Genomic DNA, 21,185 nt, shown 5'->3' on the forward strand with positions numbered 1-21,185 from the left:
TGATGCTAAATCTTCAACTTATATTTAACAAAAGTAAATCAGTTTAAAAGTGGTCCATGGCACAATTAAAATAAAAAATATCAAAAGGTCACAGGATCTTAAAGAATAGGTTTATTGACAATAATTTCATAAATATTCTAAAGAAAATTTCAAAATTTCTAAACTTAAAATGTTTAAAATCTGCTCTCACTGGCAAAATATCCCTCAAGAAAATAAAGAAGAGGTCACTACAAATGAATGTCACATTTAAAATTTGCTTCATTTTAACATTTCTGCAAAATTTTTTAAAAAAATTTACAATGTGTGATTTTTTTTTCCCCTCTTGGATAACAGTAAGTAAATCAATACTCAGTTTTTATTTCAACTATGAGACATATTCACAAATATATCATCTAGCTGCTGTAAACCTGACAGTCAAGTCAGTCAGTAGTATCATATCCTACAGACATAAACGGAGCCAACTCATTTTGGTATTTTTAGTCATAGCAACTGAAGTAGGCAAAATGCAAAACTTGTGGTTGCCGCCCAAATCACCCCAGAGCATATGATACAGTGTCAGAAAATGTTTGCATCAGTTTTATAAGTTCATCTGTGTACTTCAGGTATCTGAAATTAAAAAAAGGGATTCTTATATATTTTGATAAAAATGTACTCAAATATTTCATAACATTAATATTTATTGCTTTATATGAATACTGTATTGAAAGCCCAAGCATTCAGTTTACACACAGAAATTATACAATTATATACCGCTTCACAAAGGCAGTGAACACATTACATTCTACAAAATCTACTTTACAGAAATTTAAAAATTCTAAATATCAAAAGGTACAGCTGAAGAAACAGGTATAAATTTGGCAGCCAGTAATTTAGACAGGGAAATTGCAGCTTGCATGACTTTAAATTATGTGAATTTGAAAATATTGAGTTTAGAATAACCATTGTGCTTTGTGTTGATCTGAAAAATATAACACTGGCTGTCGAAGAAGCATGTTCAAAAATATTTAATTCACTTCAAAATGTCATACAAATTACGGTGGTTTTTATGTACCCCTAAAGCTTCAGTCATTTAGCTCCGGTACATTACTAAAGTAATATATTAATTCTTCCAGTACAGTGGTGTTTCATACCATTGACATCTGTATACTCTAGAATAATTTAGAAAGAAATGTGTAGTATTCACACTGTTCAGAAAAGCAAGCAAAAGGTAAAGGAACCTGCCTGGTTCTTCTGAGATGGTCTCGTGTCAGCTTTATAAGCATTCATTCTATAAAATAGTAAGCTAATGTTTGAACACAATTTCCAAGATAAAGCACATTTTCTCATAAATAATGAAGTCTTTTTCTCAGGCACCTCAGAAGTATACAAAAGAATTTTAGTTTGAACAGATCTCTTGGAATGTGTTTAACCTGGTATTTCAACAGACTTAAGATTTCCAGGGTTTCACAAGGGCCAGATTTTATTTGAATTACTCAGAAGAGAAAGAAACTGTCTTCTGAAAGAGGTGAACTCAATCATTACCAATAGAAAAAGTATCCACTGTATTCATCTCTTATAGAAAAAGAAAAATATAACATTTCCCCCCTTAGAATAATATATATATATGTATATATGACTTAAAGTTCCATAGTACATAGTCAAACAATAAAATCTGGAAACCAACATGAAACCCTATAATTCACATGTTAAAATGTTGAAACTATGACCAAAATATGAAAACTGCTAGAGCTGTCAGAAAGAGACAAGACAAAAAGCTTTCTTGCATATGTATAAACTAAATGTGATAATCTCCAAAAGTTTTCAAAATTATAATTATCTTCCAGTTTAAAATTTTTAACTCTAAATTAAAAAAAAAAAAAAAATCTATACACAAACCACTGATTTGACCAGACCAAAAAAAGTCAGCGGTAAGCAGGACCCAGAGGAGCTGATATTCACAGTTCTTACATGTACAACTCTTTCAGGATTTATCCCATAAAGTACTTTATTTTACGACCTGCTTCTCTTGTAAAACTAAAGGTCCAACGTTATTACGTAACAGTTTTATACAGTGTAACCCAGAACCGCACGTAAACTACTGCACCTAAATACTTCTCAACAGTCAGTCTTGCTCCATTGGCTCATCTGTGACTTCTGCGGCTTCCATGGATGATTCTGAGAGAACCTCTCCAGTTTTACTGGAATTGGATCCTATTAATTCTTCCGTTTCATGGCAATTGGAACTACTTACAGGGCCTGTATTTTCACTACCTTCAGAATGTAAACCTCTCTCAACTTGAGTCAGATCAGATTCCTCCATTTGATTATTTTCCTCAGAAGTCTCTTCATTCACAGTTAAGGCATCATCAGATTCTTTTTCTTGATTTTTTCTTTCTGGGATCATTTCTCTTGATGTCATAAAAGACTCTAAAAATAAGCAAATGTTGTTGTAGTTAAATTTGATTTTCAAAATACCTCCACAGTTAAGTTTCATGAATTCTGATACTCTACAGTTCAAATCATATCCCTGAAACTCAGCAGCAACTATAGAACGAACACATACAGGTGGGAGAAAAGCCCAACATCAGCATTATAAGGAGTTCCATTATGTTAAATTCTTTCACGCAAAAATGAAGTACAAGAATTTGAGGATCTCCTTACTCCACCCTTTTACAGATGGTCTCTAAATACCTTCTTCTTCCTCTTCATCCTCTTCTTCATCCTCTTCTGTACAGTGCTGCCTGGTACAACTACTTTCTTTGTCTTTATTCTGAGATGAAGATGGAGCTTCTGTTTCTTCTACCATAACTGAAGAAATTTCACTGGAAGATGTTTGACTGGCCATCTCTCTGACGTCACTTTCTTTGTCAAACCTGAGTCTTTTTACCTCATGCCCCTCAGCTTCCACAGTATCTTCATCTGGATGTTTATTTTTTATAGGGCTCACTGAGGAACCTTCTGATTCAGATGTCGAAGAGTCACTGTAAATATTGTTTTAAAGTGTCATTAATAAGACTGTTTCTTCATCATCTACATTCTCATTTTTAAGGTCTAATAATGTTTAACTGTATTTCAGTGTCAAAGTTAAATTATAACATCTGGGCAAAGAAAAACACAAGAGAATAATTTCGAGGACACCTAAACTGTTTAATAAATATTTCCCGCTAGCAACTTGTCAATAAGTTACATGACCTTTCTGTTCAATTCTCCAGTAAGTTAAATGTCCTCCTATAATAAAACTACAAGTCTTCCACAGGGACATACTCTTTTTTTTTTCTTAAATAATTTATTGTGAAATATTTTTAAACTCACAGAAAAAGAACGATCATATCCCCCTAAAGCAGATCCCCTTAATTAGCAACTCACTGCATTTGCTACATCACCCTGTCTCCATCTCTGTTTATTCTTATTGTCATTAGTAATTTTCTGAACCATATGAGAGTAAGCTGTAGATAAGATGCTCATTATTCCTGAGTAAGTCAGAACATAAGACACCTTTCTGCATCATCACCAATTTAAGAAATCAGTTCTGATAAGACCCTTTTGTCCAGGCAGACCAATACTCTTTAATTCCTCTCACTCATTCAGTGTTCCTTCCCTTAATGTGATGTACAAAATTTGAGATGGGATATAAATAAAAAGGTTTCCTTTTATGATCTACAATGAGAAATGATTCACAAAATTTCAAATCATTTATAAATCTTCTCTTTTCAAGTAACTTTCAAAAAGAAGAAAAAAATGTATCATGACCACTTTCGTAACACCCTATTATAAATAAAATCTCCCCAAATTAGCAGTTTAAGTCTTTTCTCTGCCCATCGTCAGCATGTGCTAAGGCTGCAAAAAGCTGCAGCCCCTTTTAACTGCATTAAAACCTTTTCTACCCCTCAAAACAACAGTAAATTGTAAATAATAAATAATGAGGGCTGAAAAACTATCAATAAATGTTAACTCTTTTGGAAAACATGTTTTCTTTTAAATATAAATCACATACAAACCTGTGATTTTTGTCCTCATTTTGCTTTAAGTTTGACTCTTTGCTGTCTGTGCTCTCAGGTAAGCCATTTGTTGTCATGGGGACTGACAAAGAAACCTTTGGTCGATTAAGTGGCCTGGGTGTTCCAGGTCCATTTATATTAGACCTACGGTAAAATAAATGAACATCATTTTCCCATTTTTGTAAAAAGTCATCCCTCCCAAGGTTTGTTTATATGAACATATCACAGAAACATTTTCTTTAATTTTGACTTTCAGAACCATGGGTTACCAAATTAACTAATTCTGTTTGGTATATCCTAACCCGCCATAAAATTCCCAATTCTTAAAAAGTATATTGAATTTCCTACCCAAAATTAAGAAACTGCAACTCTTTGAATAATAAAAATCAATAATCTCACCTTTCAGTGTAACTTGGTGAATTTCCAGGAAACATAACACCATTCATTCGATTTAAACTACTGGAATTGTTCTTCCTACAAGAAAAAAACACTTTTATGGACAGTTTAATTCTTTAATTTTGATGAGAATCACGGGTCTAAAAGATCTTTTGTAAGATCTGTCACAGAACCAAATGAAAGACTTCTAAGAAAAATAACTATGGGATTATCTTAGTATGTTATTTAACAATATACAGGTACATTCTTCAAGAGTTCTAAAACAAATTCACCGTTATTGGTCTATGAAATCAGATATTTTAACCATTAAACCAGTGTTTCTCAACAGGGGGCAACATCTTCCAACAATCCCCCTTCCCTCACTCCGCATCCCCAGGGGACATATAGCAACATCTAAAGAAACATCTTCCAACAATCCCCCTTCCCTCACTCCGCATCCCCAGGGGACATATAGCAACGTCTAAAGAAATTTTTCATGGGAAGTGGTGGACGCTACTGGCATTCAGTGTGAGCCATGGACAATGCTAAATCTCCTGCAATCCCAGGACATCCACCCATAATAAAATACCAGTGGTGCCAAGGAGTGTGCCCTAAACTGCTACCTTAATTTACTATGTAAATCTTAGCAACTGGAAATAATTTTCCATCATGAAGAGCGATGTCATCAAGTAGCTATTACAAACCTAAGAATTATGTCCTAGAAATGACCTGTCTCAGAAGGGATACCAGGGTCCAGACAGTACATAAATCCAACAGTGTTAAGACTGCAGTAAATCATGAATCTCTTTAATACAAATCTTTTCTCACTGGAAAAACATATAGGTAATGTTATTGGTAATACTCTACTTTGAGGACTGGATGGTAGTTTCATAAGCATTTACAAATGTTATCATGCTTAATTACATATAAAATAAATGCAACCTATTTTTAAGACTAATACATTAGAAATGATTTAATAATTAGAATATACTAGAAAAAGAAAAATCTCTATACTTACTCTGAAGAAGGATAAACACAGCTAACAACCATCACATTCTGCAATAACAAAAACTGGTGATTAATATGAGGAGAAGTACCACAAAATAAAGTTTAATTATTTGTTTTTAATTTCTCAAAATCTCCCTGGTATTAAGTTTCCATTTTATTACATTTTTACCAATAAAAGAAATGGCTAAAAATAAAAATCTCTAATCAAGCAATGAAAACTGAAACAATAGCGAAAGACCAAACTCTTAATATCCCACTAAACTATTTGTTTTTTGCCAGCCTCATTTTTTTTTTTTTTTACTCTACTCTAGTTACTTTAGAGCCCTCACATTATGTATTACAGGTAATAGAATAGAACCACGGTCTCTTATTTGAGACAGAATCACACCAAGATATTTAGAGTTTGAAGTATTTAGGCCTACTATAACGAACTTCCTTTTAAAGCAGTACCCAATCAAAAGCTTGATGTAGAGCATGATATACCTCAAGGAAAGAGACTCAAACCTTTTATATAATATAATCTTCCTGGTAACAATAACTTTATTAATAGTCAATATTCATTGAAAGTTTGCTGAGCCAAAGTAAGTGCTTTTACATTTAATCCTCCTCACAGCCTCATTATGATCCACACTATACAGATGAGGAAACTGAGACTTAGGTTATGTACCTGGTCCATGGTCACACAGCTATGATTACTGTGACACTGCCTCGTTATCCAAAGATTGCCCAAGTGGAATTACTGAAAGTCTCTGAACTGAAAGTATGTACTGAAGAACCATCTCAGTTTCCTGCCCTTCAGGAATCTTACTAAATTGAAGGTACAGAAGCTCAACAAAACACATTAATCCAGTGAGGCCCTAAGATCTATTATAACTCACTAGGTAATGATTTTGGATTCCTGCTCCAAGGGTAAAATAAACTGAACTTCAGTTAGAACCTTAAAATAACACTAGACTATGTTTTAGGATCAATCACTAAAACCAATGGTTTTAACAAAACCACTGGTCCACAATCTTGGTTCCCATGGGGCTCCTTCATTCATTTTTCACTCCAGACAAGTCTGTCTTGCTTTTCATTCTCTCAGACTGTTTCCTTTGTCCAGAATGCCCTGCCCCTTTAACATCCCCTCACCCACTAAAAACCTAATGCTTCTCTTATTCTTAAACATGATATATATTCTTCTCAATATCTAACTTAAATGCTGTGTATTAGCGATTTTCCAAGTTGTGCACCTCTGAACTCCAGAACTAAAGAAATGAATTCTGTGGGTAAACACGTTTGCAAAACCCTCTATTATTAAAATATCAATTATAGAACTTCTTGGAGCTATTAATATGTTAAGATACACTAAGAATTTCCACGAGACAATAATAAACTGCTTTTCCCAAGCTTAACTGACCTCAAGCATTCCTCCGCCTCCCTCCTATTAAATCTTTCTCTGAAACTTAGGACATAATTTGGAAAGCAAATTGGGAAAAACTTCAGGTAGGCTGAGAAACCTATTTCAAGAAAAGGTGCCTGAAACAGAGCCTACTCAAAGTTCTTTTCTGAAATCTATTATGCTACAGTTTAATATAATTCCAATAATAAAATATATACCTTTTCTACTCCTCTGAGAAATTTGTCTGTTCCTGTATAGTTTCTCCTTGGATCTGTGAGCAATTCACATAGTCGCTGAATAGTAAAAGGTATACTGCAAAAGAATATAATTTTATAGTTTGAGGTCATTAATTATCAAGAAAATTAGGAACATTATTACTCCTGCTATTTCAAGCTTTATCTAGTCACCCCTGTGTTAGGCTACAAAAGAAAATGCTACAAATGAAGGGATGAGTCACTTAAAAATAGGCAAGGCAATAAGCACACCTGTCCTCTTATTTTAAAAGAAAACAATGTTCCCTCCCTTGCCTTAAAAAGCAATAAAAAAGAACATTCAAAATTAACAGAAAGCTTCAAAACTGAGAAAAAATTTTAACATTCTTAATTCTGACAATTCAATTTTAAGTTTACAAGAGAGGCAACACAAATAATAATCAAGTAAGAGTTTATTTAAATACAGAAACTTTCTCACGTATTCTTTTGCACACAAAGATTTTTTTAGTGTTCAAATAAAACTACAAATGTTTTGTTATCAGACAGAATAAGACAAGTGATTCCAGTGAAGAAGTATTATAAATATAGTTATGCTCCATAATTAAAATTTTATGTACAACCTACGTGTTTCATCAAACTTAAAATACATACAAATACACTCAATATTTTGGTAGGTACCTTATTGTTTACCAAATACTTCAACCACAATCAAATTTTCACTTGATCACAAAAAATACAAAACTGAAACATAAATTGGACCTAAAATCATGTTATAAACAGCAGTGTTTATCTCACACACTATTAGCATTCCTGAGAGTTACAATATGAACAGCAAACATGTGAGCAGAGAGATTGCAAGTGCAGCTAAAAAGTGTAAACGTAAACTTTAGACTTCAGTTATTTGCCACACAAATCTATTTATTCTCCTTATAAAGACAATTACAAAGCCTCAGATTAACAGAGTTATTATTCACAAAGTTATTTCTAAACGTTTACAGGCAGATCGACACAAAATTCTCTCCCCCCCACAAAGTAAGGCCACTAGTGATTAATAATGCAGGACTCAAAAACCCAGTCTCTCTAACTTCAAATCCCATGTTCTCCCTTCCACTACACCGCACATACGTAAAATCGTAAATGTTTATTTTCTAGTTGGACAAACGATGTTTAGTTCTCGTATTCTTAGCACCAACACTATTCTTATGTTCTTTTAAAAATTCAATATACGACCTATGACAAATTTTGAAAAGCTATAAAATAAATATTATTCATATGAAAACAAATATTTTAGTTATGCGACAGACCAAGTATCAATCTTCTCTCAAGTCGTATATCAAAGCCTAAAAGTCAGAAAACTATCATTCTGCCAAAAGATTGAGCACTAAGAGGCGAAACATGTGTCTCATTATCACAAATGTTCAGAAGCAACCAGAAATACAGAACAACTTCTGATATTAATCAAGACTGCTATAGGAAAGTTCTTTGGTTTCTGAGAAAGAGTAATGTTTTTTTCTTCTTAAAATTCATAGTAAAGTACACTGTCAAAACTAATTATCTTTGTTTTTTTCCAAACTGTCTTTTTTCATATTTGACTGAAAGCTTCTTAATGGCAGGATATCTTCACATACAAGATAGTCAATATATAATTTATTTATATACATATATATCTGAAATGCAGTACCATCATGGATTTCAAAATATTACTGGTATACCTGTACCTTAGCCCCTCTTTGAGTTCACTACCTTCCAAATCCTAAACACACACACACTTCCAAATGCTATTCCCTCATTAATGACCTCAGAGTGATACTAAAATTAAAAAGGAGTTTTTACACATTTTTCAAAAATTAGCAAAATAGCACCCAGTGTTAAGAACATTCGAATACTATTTAACCAGCAAATACTTAAACAGACATTGTCTAGTTAGGTCTATTCCTCCAACTAAATTTCTTTCACACACTGATACTAGTACTTTCTCTTAAAATTAACTTTAAAAGATGTGTATCTTCCAACTCCCTGCTTAACAATGTTTTTACACTAAATGTTTTGGCTAATTTTCTCTAGGAAGGTAGGTAAAATGTTAGTCAATTATTAACACTGTATGCGTGGGTGAATATTAATACTGCTTTATGAGGAAAAATGTATTATGTTTGCATAACCATGTCAGCCTATGACAAAATGAGTTTATTCTTAGACACTTTCAGAAGCTTTTAAAGTCATTTTACCAAGTGTCCAATAGATGGCACTAAAATGTTATACAACTCTCCCTCAAGTGAACAGGCTTAAAACACAAACATTACTTGCAAATCAAAGTATCCACTGGAAACAATATTATAATTCTGACAACTGCATTGAAGATCTCTTCATAAAGTTTGTACTTTTTAACCTTTTAAGTAAACATGAGAGCCTACTATGAAGCAGAAATATTCATATTTACTCGATAGCAGACCCGACAGACACGTAATAATTACAATTAAAAACAACCCAATTACAACAAGAAATGCTAATACAATTGTGTATACAGTGCTACGGAGACAGAATAAACTGTATGCCAGGGAATCGAGGATAAATGTGGGAACACTTAATTTAAGGTGGGTCTTTAAAAGGAGGTGTAAGAATAAACCATATAAATCCCAAATGAACGCCTGGTACAACTATATGAAAGTTCTGCTTTCTGTTACTCTTCATTACACATAAGCACACAAGATATTTTATTCTAACTCTGGAGAATATTAACGCGTTACCCAATAAATATCACTAGCTAAATTAAGACACATGCTAAGAAGAAAAAAAAAGCAAAAATGCATGCTGCTAACTCTCAACGAAAAGCATGAACCAGAATCCCGAAAACGGGAGAACGGGGGAGGATGTTCATTAGCAAAGATGCATTGTAATTTAGTAGAAAAGTATTTTGGGTTATTTAAAATAAAATGCAGTCAGTTTACTCTGCAAGATGTCACCAATATATTACCTTATTTACCCACATCATAAGATGAAAACTAAGATTATATAAGGAACTGAAAGAAAAAAACTTTTAAAAAGGATATGACTAGCTTGCATTTTATTAAGCAAACCAAAAAAACCTATGTCTACAATATCTAATAAAACTTAAAAAAAACATTAAGTATTTCAAATTGTATTACTCAGAAATGGTACAGAACGCTATCAACCAGTCCACTTTAATGCACAAATTACATATAAGGCAGTGTGGCTTAAAAAAAAATACTGGCTAGCCCACTGGGACACCTTGCCCGAGTCGAATTTACCTCTTTAAAGCCTTCATGTCCTTTTCTGGAAAAGAGAGATTCTGAAAGTGCACTTCTCGTGTGATTATCATGAGCACTGAATACGACATCATGCATATAAATCACTTAAGGCCTGAAATATTTTAAAGTGTTCAATAAATCTTAGTTCCTATCATCATCCTGATCCCATCTGACCTTTAATGTAGATTGTGAGAAGGCACAAACCCTCCAAAGACCAACTACAGTGAAACAAAGCAAAAAATGTTTTTAAAAATATTCTTTTTAGGACTTCCCTGGTGGCGCAGTGGTTAAGAATCTGCCTGCCAGTGCAGGGGACACGGGTTCAAGCTCTGGTCCGGGAAGATCCCACATGCCGCAGAGCAACTAAGCCCGTGCACCACAACTACTGAGCCCGCACTCTAGAGTCCGCAAGCCACAACTACTGAGCCCTCGCGCCACAACTACTGAAGCCCGCACGCCTAGAGCCCATGCTCTGCAACAAGAGAAGCCACCTCAATGAGAAGCTCACACACCACAACGAAGAGTAGCCCCCGCTCACCACAACTAGAGAAAGCCCGCATGCAGCAACGAAGACCCAATGCAGCCAAAATTAAATAAATAATTTTTTTAAAATTATTTTTCATTCCAAAGAAAGTAACTAACCCTGATGAAATAGGATCACACATTTTACATTGCTTATATACCTGAATTTGACTGCAATCTGTCCCCATCTACTGACTTAAAAAAAAAAAAGACCAAGTCTTGTATATCTAAAACCTATGGGGATTCAAATACCAAGAAAGCTGCTGAACATCAGAGAAAGACATCTAAGCACAAATTAGAAATTTTAAACACTAACACTAAGCCCTAAAGATAGAATTTTCTACCCTGTATTTTAACTTGAGAAAGACTCTAAGTAACTAAAATTTATGTTTTGTTTTTGATTTATCTTCGTCTTTTTAAAGGTTTGATCATCAAGATGTGCCAATATTCTGGATATATACCAAGGTATTAAGAAGGCATCCAGAAAAAAAGAAATGCACATTTCATTCAGAGTCTAAGATTTTAAAAATCAGATAACCTATATCTTGCCTTTATGTTATTATATAAGCAACGTTCCTCATAAAAAAAGATAAAGGAGTATAAAACACAGAAGCCATTAAAGTAAAAGGCTAAAGAGATAACCACAAAACCAGACATCCTATTTAAAAACTGCTAAAACAACCAATCACTTTTTTTTAATGCATAAAGATGTGATTTTTACCACATCTTTATTTTCTATTAATGACCACATTTATACTGTGTCTTAGTTAACAGAATTACTCGTTTGACCTGAACTATTTAAGTAGAAATTAACTTATATATCTCTTAGATATCAAAGGTTAAATGGGTTAAGTTTTGTTTACTCTTAAGTCCTACAGAAGTCAGAAATCACCACTGGAATCTTGTGATATTATCTGACCTAAAACAATATGCTCTTTCTGGATCAGGCTTTATTTAACATCTGTATCAATATACACAACATAAATATTCATACGCATATATTTTACAACTCAAATCAAATGTTAGTAATTGAGATTTACTGAAAACAGCACTGTAAAATGGCAAGTATAGAAAATTAAGAAAATGAAGAATTAGCCTCTTACAATAATGGTAAATAACCGTAAACTAGTATCTTTCTATACCATTCCCCATTCCAAAACAAATCTATAGCAATTGTCAACACTTTTAATCAAGTTAACCATCTTCTACAGTGCCTGAATTACTTTACTTGCCTCAAATAAAAATGTTAAGAAAAATTAATTAGGTTTCTGCTATTTCCTCTCTTTTTTTTAATACAGCAGGTTTATTTCCTCTCTTTCAATTATAAAATTTTATTATAGAGAGCATCACATCAAACCCTATTACCACCAGACAAGGCAAGGCAGGAAGGAGAATAAGGAGGGAAGGGTACTAAACAATTCCGATTCTCAACTAGTTATGCTAAGAAAGGGAGTAAAGAAAAAGAAATAAACAAATTTCAGCTAAAGGATTCAATATGCTCAACAAATACTGGCACAAATAACTAATAAAAAATGCAATAACTCTATTTTTCTCAACAGAGGAGCAGAAATTCCAGCAAGCAATAAAATAGGTAAAAGGAGTAAAGGAACAAAGTAACAAAAGGCTGGAACCCATTCCATCCCTGAATAATCTGAGCTAACTGTAAAGCAAACAATACAAAATCAAAAAAGGAGTAAATGTTTTATATCTACAATCCAGATTTTAAAGTATTAAAAACCTTGTATATGAACCTTTAAAAAAAAAAAAGTATGAAGAGGCAAACTCTCAGGTGCAGAAACTTACAAGATATCTACACTTGTGCACACATGCATATAAAACAATCGCGTGAAAGTTTTCAGGACTAAGCAAAATCTAGTTAATTATGTACATTAAAATAACTTTAGAAGACGCACACGTAGAGAATGGACTTGAGGACACGGGGAGGGGGAAGGATAAGCTGGGACGAAGTGAGAGAGTGGCATTGACATATATACACTACCAAATGTAAAAGAGATAGCTAGTGAGAAGCAGCCGCATAGCACAGGGAGATCAGCTCGGTGCTTTCTGACCACCTAGAGGGGTGGGATAGGGAGGGTGGGAGGGAGACGAAAGAGGGAGGAGATATGGGGATATATGTGTATGTATAGCTGATTCACTTTGTTATAAAGCAGAAACTAACGCACCATTGTAAAGCAATTGTACTCCAATAAAGATGTTAAAAAAATTTTTTTAAAATAACTTTAGAGAAGAAATTCTATAGTCAGACTATAATCATGCCAAAAGATATGCCCTGGACGCCTTAGAGATGATGTAACAAAGATTTTTAGGTATCAAGTAGTTGTGCAGTGTGCCTAGAACCCCTCATAAATACACAGCCATGCCGTTTTAGGCAACTACCCACAATAAGTGAAACTTACTGCTTATTTTAGAGAGGGCTTATGTCTAACAGACTGTCAAAGGTGGAGGAAGACTTAAGTAATTAATTTATATTCATTATTGTTCCATTTCAGTAATTAGGATTTAAAATAATCTTTTTAAAACTACTAGGAATGTAAGTTATTCTCTCTACCTCTCGAAATCTCTCTCTGTGTACCATTATAGGAATGAACTACTAGCTACAAGCAATTTCTAAATTATATTCATGGCGTCTAAGACAGGAAGAGGATTTTCATAAATGGCCTCAGTTTGAGTAAGCCTACATATACTCTTGTTCATTATAAACCCACATAGAGGGCATAAAACGGCAACTGTCTTTTAACCGACCATTCATTGAAGTTTCTAATTTCGTTAATTTTTAATTTTTGGTGTTTCTCACCTAAGAAACTGTAACTTCAGTTCTGGAGAGTAGCTATAATCCATCTTCCCCTATAAAATTTTAAAGTTCAAAAGTAATTTTAAAAGGACAAGAAAATATGACTAAAAAAAATTTTTAAAGAACTTTAAGCATTCAACTATGTAATTCTATCTACCCTGCCCCATTAAACAAAATACAGATATAGAAACATGCTTTTATTCCTTTCACTCACTCATTCAACACCTGTTTGTTTGAAAACCTACTATGTTCAGGCATTCACTGTGCTAGGCCTTATATGGAAAAGATAGTCCCCCCTGGTGTCCAGAATCTGACAGTTCAGGAAGTCAAGCAAACAAGTGAATGGACAATTTCCGCTTTAAAGAGGGAATATTTATATACTGACAATACTAATTTTAGAAAACAGATAATCTTTTCATGCCAATATATGTATTTTAAGATATACGCACCATGCGGCACATGGGATCTTAGTTCCCTGACCAGGGATCGAACCTGTGCCCCCTGCAGTGGGAGCATGGAGTCTTAACCACTGGACCGCCAGGGAAGTCCCCATGCCAAAATATTTTGAAGCATTTAACACAGAGCTTTCACTAATTAAAAGCAAAAAACAAAAACAACAAAATGAAGTTACCAATAAGAAAATCACCAAAAGATTTAAAAAAACAAAAAAAACAGATATGAAACCACAATTCATAAAAGAGTCATTAAGGACATGGATGTTCAATTTCACTTGCAATCAGAGAGACACAAATTCACGTACATACCCACAAAAATACTGAAGAGATAAACTATGTGCATTTATATAAATATAGAAGCATAAATGAAAACATTTTGAGGTCAATTTGGCAATATTAATAAAAATTTTAAGTGTGCATACACCATGACCTAGCAACTCCTTTTCTACAAATTAAAAAAAAAGCAACACCATCTACACATATATTCAACATATGACATTCATCAACACAAAAACGTATTTACAAGGAGGCTCACTACAAGCACTACCTGTAACAGCCAAAAAATAAATGCCCATCACCAGTGGGAACAGAGAAAATGAACTATATACATATAATCTGTTCACATAACAGAAAATAATGCTGCCATTTCAAATAAACAGACAAACAGAAGACACAGCTGTAAATGTACTGATATAAAGAAGATTTCAAAGCTCTTCTAAAAGTAAAATACAACTAGCATATAACATGTTCCTATTTTCTTTATATATTCCTAGGACAACTGGGGATCTTTTTAAAACTATGAACATACTTATGTTTTTTATAATTTAAAAGATGATCTATTACAAATAGCAGGAGAGGTATACTGGCAAGGACATACTCTCAAACTAGCTAAAAAAGAACAAAATGCTACTTCTACCCACCACTCTTAGCAAAAATTTTTTTAAAAGCAACAGCTTATCTATGTCTATTCAAACACAAAAGTAAATTTGAAAAATATTACAGACATGTTTTTATGTACCATGTACCAATATATTATGATACAGACAAAAATGGCTGAAATGAAAAATATTAATGTATCACTGATTAACACTTGGACTCTGAACTTCCCTGGTGGTCCAGTGGTTAAGACTCCAGACTTCCACTGCAGGGGGCACAGGTTCAATCCCTAGTCAGGGAAGTTCCACATGCCACATGGTGTGGCCAAAAAGTAAAATTAAAAAAAAAGACTTGGATTCTGCCTGATTAAGAAAAATAATTCGGGGCTTCCTGGTGGCGCAGTGGTTGAGAGTCTGCCTGCCAATGCAGGGGACACGGGTTCGAGCCCTGGTCTGGGAAGATCCCACATGCCGCGGAGCAAATGGGCCCGTGAGCCACAACTACTGAGCCTGCGCATCTGGAGCCTGTGCTCCGCAACAAGAGAGGCCGCGATAGTGAGAGGCCCGCGCACCGCGATGAAAAGTAGCCCCTGCTTGCCGCAACTAGAGAAAGCCCTCGCACAGAAACGAAGACCCAACACAGCCAAAAAGGAAAAAAAAATAAAAAACCAGGTACTTATAAAAAAAAAATTGTTTAAAAAAAATTAAAAAAAAAGAAAAATAATTCGTAAACTGCCTTTCTGAAAAATCAGAGAAAAAAACATAAATTCAAAGTATTTATGGTTCAAAGATGAAAAATATTTTAAAAGTAATTATGTTTATGTATGCTTAGGCATTTAATGACTGTTCAAGTCATTTTCAGAGGTAGGTCGACTACCTATTTAGCAAATTAAAACATTATACAAATATTTAGATTAATTTAATACCTACATATCTGTGTTTCATCCAATTTAATTTGAAAGAATTGAAAATGGTATTACTAAATTCAGAATCACAAGTAGCTTCACACCCACAAAGCAGTGGTATAATTTAACCTGTTTCACCATAACTCGTAATTTTAAATGAGAGCCATAACTTATTGAAGTAAAAGATGAGTTACCATAATGTCTAAGTACTATCTGTCTAACTACCTCTGCACTATTTATAAACATCCCCAAGAAATATTCTTAACCACATTCAATTCAATAGTAAATCTTACGTATGCTTCTAATACATAGCATGTCTTCATCTTGGCATGTGCTTTAAAAAAAAAAAATTAGTATTGATAAGTAAACATATGCATACAGTTAAAATAATTTTCAACAGTACAATAGGGTACACAGTGAAAATAAAGTCTCCCTCCAACCCCAAGCCCCCAAGAGCAGCTCAATGATAAAGCTTTAATTTCTCCCAAAAGAAAAGTATTTTAGGAACATACTTAAAACCAAAGCTTAAGAATTTGATATTTTAAGCCAAACTGTTAAGCAGGAGAACCTAACATGTAATAAAGGGTTAGGTGAATTACACTATCTTGTTGCAAATCCAATGTGATTAAGTAACTGAAGAAAAAAATGAGACCATTTATGCTACCTAAAAATACTCACAAATGAAATGTGATCAAATAAAAACTGCCCCTAAATATGAATTCATGGTTAACATACCCACAATTCATTAAATTAGGTATTGTCACTCCACACTCCAAATTGTTAATGCCAATTTAAATACTGAACAATTCGTGCTTCCCTGGTGGCGCAGTGGCTGAGAATCCACCTGCCAGTGCGGGGGACACGGGTTCGATCCCTGGTCCGGGAGGATCCCGCATGCCGCGGAGCAGCTGAGCCCGTGCGCAACAACTGAGCCTGCGCTCTGGAGCCTGCAAGCCACAGCTGCTGGGCCTGCGTGCCTGGAGCCTGTGCTCCGCGGCGGGAGAGGCCACCACGGTGCGCCCCCCCCACACTCCACGGCAGGCAGGTGGCCCCTGCTCGCTGCAGCTGGATTTGGGGGGGTGCCGCGCACAGCGGCAGGGACCCAACGCAGCCAAAAATAAAAATTAATTAATTAATTAAATACTGAACAATTCAACTTAACAGATACTTCTTCCCTTCAATAAAGGGAACCCTAAAAATATAAAGTCCTGAAAAGAAAGTATTTAAAATAACACAGAGTATGACACACAATTTAAAAGGTCAGCTTCATTTTAGTGGAGAGTAACTTTTCAGTACAATGTTTTACCAAGGGCTAAAAATGGTTACTTACTGGAGGGAAAAGAGGGACTCTAAAAAAATGTTTTAAAATAAAAAGTCACTAAGTAGAATCTTTTCATAAATTGTTACTTTTCATTTTAAAAGAAATGTTACTTATTTGAGTGATAGAAAGGTTCTAGACAAAGTATAAAGATTTATAATATCAGATATAAAACAGAAAGAAAAAATTTTAAAATATTTGATTAATGTTTCCACTGTCATACACATTTAAAGTCTAAATGCCACTGACCCACATAAAGGTGGTTCAAGTTTTTTTTTTTTTTAAAAGCTGTCAATATTTTAAATACTTGTAAGCTGGAAATCAATAACTACTATATAGATCACAAGACATAGAACTTGTTCTAATGGATAATCAGTTATCAAACAACCAGACACATCAAAACTTAGAGAAAAATCTAATGTTCTCCTAAAAATTAAACCTTTAAAGTAGAATTAAATGCATACCCATTAAATCCAGTGACAATTTTCAGTATCCTTTCCTTCATTTCATCAAAGGGAATATATTCGACATTAGGATTGGGAGGACCTCTTGGTTCAGGAGCTGAAGTTCTGAAATCATCCATCACTTTCTCCAGTTTGAAAATAAAATAGCCTTTAAACTGGGACCACTGAATCCTATAAGCAAAAAATTTAAAAAATATATAATACCACGTAGGGTCACAATTCTTGAACAAAAAGCACAAATACAGAATTTACCATGACACTAATGCTGACAAAATTAAGATCTGGAAAAGTAGTCGTGAAAATGTCTTCGTTCAGTAGCCTGCACCACGCCTGATCAATCTGACTCACAAGGTCCAACTTGGTTCCATCCAATTCTCCCAAACTCCTGACCCAAACAAAACCTAAATCAGATTAAAATCTTTAAAATTAACTACTTCTGGCTGAAAGCTTATTGTCTAAGTCCCCCTCTCCACATTTTTAAAACATTATCTTGTTCTGACTCTATCTATCCCTCATAACAAACCTAACCCAGGAGGCGTTACTGTCCCCATTTAAAAGAGGCTATTGGAAATTGGCCCAACCTTACATTTATAATTTTAAGTGGACAAATGAGAATGACTCCATACCCTAAGCTCTTAACATCCAAGGTATAGTGCTTATATAGACTAGTAAATGTTTCTTGTTTTTTATCTCTTAAATAGCAAAATAAACTTCAATTTCTCCTTTTTCTTTTGCTTTTAACTAAAATTTTTAGTATTTTGTCATTTAAAAGGTATATATCATAGGTTCTATCCAAGATGTAGCCTGCAAAGTAAAAAAATACATAATATCCTTGTGTAATTTTCACATCTGTTCATGAACTTTTAATATAGACATCTTTTTACCCCCTCTCCCTCACATTTTACCACTAATATAAGGATATTTTGTGACACCTGCCTAAATAGCCTAAAGTCTAGGAGATGCAAGAGTCAGGAAGGCCAACCATTCCTCCAAACACTATAACCATTACTGGCAGCAGATAGATCTCTTACACAGGAGATGACTTAAGCAAGATAAGACTGCTAGTCTGCAATCACTCTTCCATCCCATCCAGCAACCCTACAAATAAGGCGGCAGTTCTCAAAGTGAGGCCCAAGAGGTCAAAGCTATTTTCATAAGAATAGAGTTGACTTTTTCAATGACAGTAGGTGCAAAAGCAGCAGTGGGTAAAATGGACAACACTTCAGCACAAATCAAGGATGCAGTACCCAACCATACTAGAAGTAGTCGTTACCTTCTTTATCAACAGAGACTCACAGTTTAAAACAAAACAAAAAAACCTGTTTCACTGGAAAGTTTAATAAAACAAATTTACTAACTTAATTAAATCTGAACCTTTGAAAACACACACATCTTTTTAATATCCCGTGTAACAAGATAAGAAGTATACATAAAGGTCATCTGTTGCATAACAAAACATTATGGACATCTCAAGTCACAAAAATTTAAATACTGCTGCCGGTTGAATGAAAGCCATTTTTACTTGAAAGGAATGTCAAACAAATAATGCTTATTCAGACCAAGAAAAATTGCTAGACATTACCTCAAAAATGAACAAGTGAGTCTATCACTTGAAGAAAATCAACTGCAATATTGGTGGCCACTGATAAGATTTCAACTTCAAAATAAAAATGTAAAATCTAGAAAATGTTTGTTCTTCACTGTGAGCTTCAAAGGTTCCCGATACATTCCCAAGACATTTCAAAACCTACCACTGTTGATATAAAAAAGATTGTGACACACCCCCCCCCAAAAGTAGAGGCAACAAGAGAAATAAATTGAGCTGTATCAAAGTCAAAAAGTTGTGTATCAAAGGACACTATCAGCAAAGAGTGAAAAGGCAACCCACAGAATGGGAGCAACTATTTGCAAGTCATCTATCTGATAAGGTTTTAATATCCAGGACATATAAAGAACTCCCACAACTCAACACCAAAAAAACAGACAACTCTATTTTAAAAATGGGCAGGGCTTCCCTGGTGGCACAGTGCTTAAGAATCTGCCTGACAATGGAGAGGACACGGGTTCGAGCCCTGGTCCGGTAAGATCCCACATGCCACGGAGCAACTAAGGCCATGCACCACAACTACTGAGCCCATTTGCCACAACTGACATATCTGCACGCCTAGAGCCCGTGCTGTGCAACAAGAGAAGCCACCGCAATAAGAAGCCCGCACACCTCAATGAAGAGTAGCCCCCACTCACCACAACTAGAGAAAGCCCACGCGCTGCAACGAAGACCCAACGCAGCCAAAAATAAATAAATAAAAATAAATAAATAAAAAATAAGTAAAAATGTGCATGAATAGACATTTCTTCAAAGATATAGGAATGGCCAACAAGCAAATGGAAAGATGCTCAACATTATTTAGGGAAATGAATATCAAAAATCACAGTAAGACAGAACTCCACATCCATCAGATTGATTGTTATCCAAAAAAACAAACAAACCCCACACACAAAAAATAACAACTACTGCCTGGCAAGTATGTAGAGAAACTGAAACCCATGTGCATTGCTTGTGGGAATGTAAAATGGTGGGGTCACTGTGGAAAACAGCATGGCGGTTCCTCAAAAAAAATCAAAGAATTACCATATTATCCAACAATTCCATTTCTAGACACCCAAAAGCGGTGAAAACAGAAACTCAATCACATGAAACTCACTTATACACAATGGTAGAAACTACCCAAGTGTCCCTCAACAGATGAAGAGATAACCAAAATGTGGTATATACAATAGGACATAGCCTTAAAGAAGAAGAAAATTCTGACACATACTAAAACAATGATTAATCTTGAACACATTATGCTAAGTGAGATAAGCCAGACACAAAAGAACAAGTATTTTGATTCTACTTTTAAGAGGTATCCAGAATAGTCAAACTCAAAGAGATAGCAAAAAAGGCATATGCCAGGGTCCTGAAGAAGGGATGGGCGAGATGTTACTGTTTAAAGGGGTACATAATTACAGAAGATCGATAAATGGCCAATAAGCACATGAAAAGATGCTTGACATTATTAGTCATTAAGGAAATGCACATCAAAACCACAAGATACCATTCCACACCCACTAAAGTTGTTATAATAAAAATGACGGACAGTGCTCGCTTCAGCAGCACATATACTAAAACTGGAGCAATACAGAACAGGATTAGCATGGCCCCTGTGCAAGGATGACACGCGAATTCGTGAAGCGTTCCATATTTTTCGTGGATGGAGCTACAGACTGTCATACAGAGTGAAGTAAGTCAGAAAGAGAAAAACAAATATCGTATATTAATGCATATATGTGGAATCTAGAAAAATGGTACAGATGAACCGGTTTGTAAGGCAGAAATAGAGACACAGACGTAGAGAACAAATGTATTGACACCAAGGGGGGGGGGGGGGGCAATTGGGGCAGGGGGGATGAACTGGGAGATTGGGATTGACAAATATACACCAACATGTACAAAAAATAGATAATTAACAAGAACCTGCTGTATTAAAAAATGAAATACAAAAAAAAAACTACAGGCTTCTTTTTTTCTGATTATAAAAGTAATAAAGCTCAATGTAGATATGCCAAGCAAAA

The 21,185-nt window shown here is 34.5% G+C and overlaps 1 protein-coding gene across 4 annotated transcripts in view; it reads right to left on the reverse strand.

The window, feature by feature from the left end:
• Positions 1–659: 659 nt before the first annotated feature.
• LOC309607542 (glucoside xylosyltransferase 2) overlaps positions 660–21,185 on the reverse strand; it is a 153,778-nt gene continuing 133,252 nt past the window's right edge. For all 4 annotated transcript variants that reach the window (XM_082346173.1, XM_082346174.1, XM_082346175.1 and 1 more), the window contains 7 exons: positions 17,571–17,741; positions 6,960–7,053; positions 5,371–5,408; positions 4,377–4,451; positions 3,978–4,121; positions 2,671–2,960; positions 660–2,406 (listed from right to left, as the gene is read on the reverse strand). In XM_082346173.1, coding sequence (XP_082202299.1) covers positions 2,102–2,406; positions 2,671–2,960; positions 3,978–4,121; positions 4,377–4,451; positions 5,371–5,408; positions 6,960–7,053; positions 17,571–17,741 — 1,117 coding nt within the window. In that variant the 3' untranslated portion in view covers positions 660–2,101. The remainder of the gene's footprint in view (positions 2,407–2,670; positions 2,961–3,977; positions 4,122–4,376; positions 4,452–5,370; positions 5,409–6,959; positions 7,054–17,570; positions 17,742–21,185) is intronic.

Source organism: Balaenoptera borealis, assembly GCF_965194805.1.
Source record: "Balaenoptera borealis genome assembly, chromosome: 12".
Classification (NCBI taxonomy): domain Eukaryota; kingdom Metazoa; phylum Chordata; class Mammalia; order Artiodactyla; family Balaenopteridae; genus Balaenoptera; species Balaenoptera borealis.